A 5,662-nucleotide genomic window follows, 5' to 3' on the forward strand; every position below is an offset into this window, starting at 1 on the left:
GTTAATAATAATAAAAAAATAATAAAAAAAAAAAAAAAAAAAAAAAAAATCTCCAGATGCTTCCTGGTCAGTTTTACTTCTTACAGGTGAGTGACTCAAAGCTCCGCCCACAGGTGAGCTTCAGTCAGGTTCTACACCTGAAGGATCATTAACAGCTGAACATGGAGGAAAAACTGATCGGTCAGAAAAAACAACTCTACCAGCTGTTCAGACTGATTATTGATTGATTGGTTATTAATTGATGATTAATGATTATTGGTTGTAATCTGACATTAACAAATAGGAAAATGATTGAAAGTGAGATCAGATTCCAGAACAGACTGTAGGATTCATTGTTAGAGAAAATAAAACACCAGACACAGAAGATAAAGTTTGTATAAGTCTGGACTCATCCACCGTCTGCATTTAAAGCTTCATGTTCGTGTTTATTCACTCTAATTAAAGTTCAACATCAACAGTTTTTCTTCCTCCTTTATTTATTAGAGAACAGCGCCTCCATGTGGACAGAAGCTGCAACAGACTGACCCAGAGCTTAACGGTCAGCTGAACCCACGCTGTTCCTTTCTCTGTATTTTTACTTTGTGTAGTTTTCACTTTAGTAAAGTTTAAATCAGAGGATATTTACTGGTTTTGTGCCTCTTCTTGTTCTTTACTGCATTTGTGTTCTGCTGCTTTATTCTGCTCTGAAGCTGATGACTTATCTTCTGAGGTTCAAAGTTCAGCTGATTCCAGATTTAGAAACTCACTTTAATCTCCTGGATATTTTATTTGAAGCTAAAAAAGATTTGATTCTGCTCGTTCTTATCTGACCTGTAAAGATTCTGTTTCCACTTTTTTATTTTCCAGCTGAAGCTTTATTTTTTAAAACCTCCCAGATTTGATCACAACCTTCATCAGGTTTTCATAAAAACATTTAAACAGAACAGACTAACATTCACATTTATAGTCTTACTGTCTGAAGTTCAGGCTTTCATTTTTCATCGTTTATTTTTAAACGCCCCGTTTCCACTTCTCTTTATGAAATAAATCATGAAGTTTCTCCTGAATGAAGACGTGGAGTCAGACTGTTTCCATCAGAACCTTTATTATCTCATGAAGCTCAGCAGGAACGTTCTCAGTAGAACGTGTTTGGTCTCTTGGTGGTGAAGCGAGGTTTGTGCTGGCGACGCAGAACCCGGTGGGGCAGAGGGAACTTGATCTTGGAGTCCTGAAAGAAGAACAGACGGTCAGAACAACGTTTACCGTTAGAACATCGACTGTCGCCAGTTTGTGGACCGCCGGGTCTGCAGACGGAACGCCGCAGACCTGGAAGAGGAACCTGGCTGTTGGTCTGTCGGGTTTTAGAGCGGAGCTGAAGACCAGGCGTCAGTCCAGAGAGAGACCCGACGCTGGAGAGCATCTAGAACATGTGGAACATCTGGAACAGGTACTCACGTGGAACTGCTTGATGGCGGGTCTGCGACACTTGTTGGCAGCGATGACCTGAACCTTCATGATCTGGATGGAGTGAGCCCGAGCACGATGACGAGCTCCCATATCCCGATCTGAAAGAAAAGATGTAGCCAATCAGAGAGGCTCCATCAGCACCAAACACCTGGAGATCAGCACCATCACTCAAACCAGAAGTGTTGGAAAAACAACCAAATGTGAGGAACCAAGTCCTGAATTCACGTCCTTCTGCATGCGTCCGTTTAAAAAAGCCTTTAATGACCTGATTGGTTGAACCAGACTGTAGAAAGTGAAACCATCCAATAATAATAAAAGTAGATGTTTCATGCTTTCTCTTCAGAAACGACGCTTCTACAGGCACATTTGTGGATTCAAACAGTTTCTAGGTGAGCTTCAGGCAGCGTTCCACAGAGAGGTCAGGAAATGAAACATCAGATCTACGGGTTCTACTCGTGTTCTAACAGACGCTCAGTGGTTCTCCTTCACTGGACTAAGGAACATCTAGAGGAGGTGTTGAACCTTGGATTCACTTTCAGAGGCACAGCAGCAGCAGAGAAAGGCGACAAGGATCACTTCCTGTTTGCACTCCAGACAGGATCACACCACTGAGGAGATGAGATCTTTGGGTTTGGGTGCAGATTCACTGCAGAACGTTCACCTTTAACCAGAGAACACTGTTCTACATGGAAACCCTACATGTCCCTTTAACAGAGCTGCTGGAGGAGAATACGAAGGTTTTTAAAAGAACACAGACGTCTAACATCTTCATTCTGGACACCAAACATTCGACCAATCAAAGCTCATCCCACAGAGAGACAACCAATCGGACATCAGCAGGTTCAACAGATTTAACTCCTTTAACATCAGAACCTGTTGGACAAACTGACGTCTGCAGGAACCAGAGTGAAGAACCTGCTGGAGCTGATGGACGCAGACAGAAACAAACCTCTGCTAACATCTGGAGGAAGCTCACCACTACACAGACCTGTTCCTAAAACATTCAGCTCCTACAGTAAAGCTCACAAACAACCACAGCCTGAACAAACAGATGGACTTCTGGAGAACAAAGATGGAACCGATCTGCAGGAGCAGGGTTGGTAGAGGGGACATAAAGAGGGACGGACACAGCTGCCCCTAAAAACACCCATGAGTTACTGCTAAAAACATGCCAACAGGAAGATTCATCTGCAGCGGCTGAGAAGCACAACACTGGACCACCCTGCTGCTAGCACTAGCATTAGCATGGATGGACGAGCGGTTGTGGTTCTGGATAGGATGACGCAGCTGCAATCACAGCAACCGGACCAGCATGCAGCACGTTTAAAGGCAGCTCATCAGCATACAGTACACTGGACTTCTGCTTTAGGCTCATTAGGTGTGAAGATCTTCAAACTGTCCTGAAACGTCTGAAGCAGCCGTCACCGACCTAAAACCAGCATTCAGCTGCTGCAGCTCATCTCTGCTCAGACGCTTTCACTAACACTTGTTTTAGAAATAAAAGAGAAAGTTTTAGCCGAGCTGCCGTGTTGGTCTGACGGATCTACTGAAGCAGAAAGAAGTCATGTGACCTCTAGTCCAGCATGCGTGTAAAGTTCAGAGGACACACGGCTACAGACAGGTGGTTGTTTCTTACAGTCAGGTCTCTGTACATGTGTTCAGTGTTTCCTCATCGTTCATTAGGAGAGGCGGGACGTCATTCCTAAATCACAGTCGCTCCTTCAAATGTATTTTTTCTGAACCGTCAAACACACGGGTCTCCAGCTTCACAGCAGAGTGCCGCTCTGTGTCGGTACTAACGAGGTAAACCACAGATAACGGATCAGTCTGCTCTGCGATACGTCGGGCTAAAACGATGTTAGCTACGCCTTAAAGTGACGTCAGGTCATCCAGGTCAGAGGAATGACGTCTGGGAGAGTTTTCCTCTGCTCCTCAGCCTCAGAGGAGTCTAAATGTGTCCCACTGATTCCCCTGGAGGACTCGAAGCGTCACCTTTTAGGACTGTTCTTAGTGTTTCTACCTTTTAACGTCACGCTTTGCACATCCATGTTAATGTCCAGCACAGCTCCCTCAGTGTTGTCTTGTTGTGTTATTTAAGGACAGCTCTCTGCTGAGAATGACACTATCTGTAGAATTAAAGGCTAAATAAAACTTACAAAAGGGCAGCGACTGACCAGACTAAAGTCATTCCCTTAAAATAATTCATAGATTCTACGTGTTAAACAGACATTCACAAACACTGATGTCCGGCTAACGGTACTAGCATAAGTGGACCCGGTCCTAACTAGTGTCGCTAACGTGAGTAAACTACTGATAGCATTAAGCTAGTATCTGCACCATGACGGAACTGATGAACTTGTTCAAGTATTTTAACATTCAGCCTTTAAAAGCCATTTTAAACTGGCCATTTAACAAACAGGCAGTCTGACGTTTGTTTACGACGGAAAAGGCTGACAAACGTGGTGTGTAGGTGTCGTTGCTTACAGCACTGTGTGACGGCCCCTGAGGTGGTCAGGTCTCTGTACTCTCTGTACATGTTGTGGGTTCCACTGCGGGAGTCGTAGCGAAGCCAGATCCCAAAGTTCTTCACCTTCAGAGGAGTTTTCTCGTTGACCTGAAGACCAACAGACCAGATCAGAACAACGACCAGATGAAGCTTCCTCCTCAGAGATCACCTCCAGACACCTACCAGGCCGCAGTAGACCGTCTCTCCGGACGCCTTCTTCATCTTCCTCAGCTGGGAGACAAAGTACCAGAAGCGAGATTTGGCCACGACGTGGTTCGGGGCGAAGATCCTCATCCGGTACAGAGGAGGCGCCGGGTTCTTAGCAGAGGGCAGCAGACGGCCGATGACCTTATACTCCCGAAGCTGCAGGCAGAAGAGACGTTACAGCAGACTGATAACTGTAAGAAATCATCGTACGTGTTGAACCTTGGATTCACTTTCAGAGGCACAGCAGCAGCAGAGAAAGGCGACAAGGATCACTTCCTGTTTGCACTCCAGACAGGATCACACCACTGAGGAGATGAGATCTTTGGGTTTGGGTGCAGATTCACTGCAGAACGTTCACCTTTAACCAGAGCACACTGTTCTACCACATTCAGAGCTCTACATGGAAACCCTCCATGTCCCTTTAACAGAGCTGCTGGAGGCGAATACGAAGGTTTTTAAAAGAACACAGACGTTTAACAACAGACCTGAAATATTCATAAAAACCAACATCAGTTATATTTACATTTTAATCACTCCAGCTGCACATGGAAATCTTTTTACTAATGTCACCAATTAGTCTGTAAACTGGACATATTCATGGATAAACAGGATTATGTATTTAAATAATTATATTTAGTGAAAACAGAAAATAAGGACCTTTGTAAAAAAATAACTGCTTTTTAAAAGTAAGCCATTTAAATTTCAGTCCATGTGTTGAATTATAATCAGTAGCTGAGTTTTAATGAGCAGATCTTCTGATTAAAGATGCTAATGAGCAGAGTAATGTCACTGAAGTCCTTTAAAACCCAGTAAAAGTTAAAATGCGGAGATTTTCAGGTCAGTTCTGCAGCCTTTGTTTAGAAAAGTAGGTTTAGAGCTAAAACTAGCTTCACCCTGAACACCAGCTACTAAAACCAGATGCTTCTGACTCTTTTAAAGCTCCAATAATAAAAACATGCAGTTAAATCTGAGCTAAAACATGAAGTCTGACAGTTTAATCCACGTTGAAACACGTCAGAACTGAAGCTAGCTCCAAGCTAAGCTAAGCTGGCGGACAGCAGCTAATTAAACAAACTAGTAAAATAACTTATAGTCGTGTTGAGCTGATTTCCGAAGCCATAACAGGTCTATTTCTGACTGAATATCAGTTTTTCATGCAGTAACTCAGACCGGCCGACCACATGGTGCCGCGGCCGCCATGTTGTTAGCGCAAAACGAGCGGCACCAAAAAGCCTCAAATGTTTGCTTTTATGCAGATTTACAGAAACAGAACGACACACATTAAACCAGACAAACGTTATAAAGTCGATTTTGTCCTCGCTGGTCGTGTGCGGAGCCATTAAACGGGTAAATTAAAGATTTTACGTACTGTGCCGGACGCCTTCATGGTGTCTCCGCTCACTGACGCAGGGAAAGAGGAAGTAGGAGGGCGGAGCTTCCGGTAGTCTAAAGGGCGGACGGGCTAGAGGGGCGCTCGATTCATATGGCGGACCGCACCGGGAG

At 44.3% G+C, this 5,662-nt stretch overlaps 1 protein-coding gene and 2 non-coding genes across 3 annotated transcripts; all 3 read right to left on the minus strand.

Moving 5' to 3' along the window:
• Positions 1–1,065: 1,065 nt before the first annotated feature.
• rpl18a (ribosomal protein L18a) lies at positions 1,066–5,662 on the minus strand. Its single transcript, XM_022217440.2, has 5 exons — positions 5,529–5,662; positions 4,136–4,315; positions 3,931–4,060; positions 1,435–1,544; positions 1,066–1,207 (listed from the first exon to the last, which is right to left on the minus strand). Exons 1-5 carry the CDS (start codon positions 5,544–5,546, stop codon positions 1,115–1,117), a joined length of 531 nt encoding a protein of 176 aa, XP_022073132.1. The 5' UTR covers positions 5,547–5,662; the 3' UTR covers positions 1,066–1,114.
• LOC127537267 (small nucleolar RNA SNORA68) lies at positions 1,958–2,088 on the minus strand. The gene has a single exon (XR_007946873.1). It is a non-coding gene; the product is annotated as a small nucleolar RNA SNORA68 (small nucleolar RNA).
• LOC127537268 (small nucleolar RNA SNORA68) lies at positions 4,368–4,498 on the minus strand. Its single transcript, XR_007946874.1, has one exon. It is a non-coding gene; the product is annotated as a small nucleolar RNA SNORA68 (small nucleolar RNA).

Source organism: Acanthochromis polyacanthus, chromosome 1, assembly GCF_021347895.1.
Source record: "Acanthochromis polyacanthus isolate Apoly-LR-REF ecotype Palm Island chromosome 1, KAUST_Apoly_ChrSc, whole genome shotgun sequence".
Lineage (NCBI taxonomy): Eukaryota > Metazoa > Chordata > Actinopteri > Pomacentridae > Acanthochromis > Acanthochromis polyacanthus.

Bases quoted from the DNA above. Each gene is read 5' to 3' on its own strand.
- rpl18a (XM_022217440.2), bottom strand. The intron at 4,061-4,135 runs GTAGGTGTCTGG...GTTGGTCTTCAG, and splicing joins AGACGGTCTACTGCGGCCTG to GTCAACGAGAAAACTCCTCT. The intron at 1,545-3,930 runs GTAAGCAACGAC...CTTTTCTTTCAG, and splicing joins AGGGGCCGTCACACAGTGCT to ATCGGGATATGGGAGCTCGT.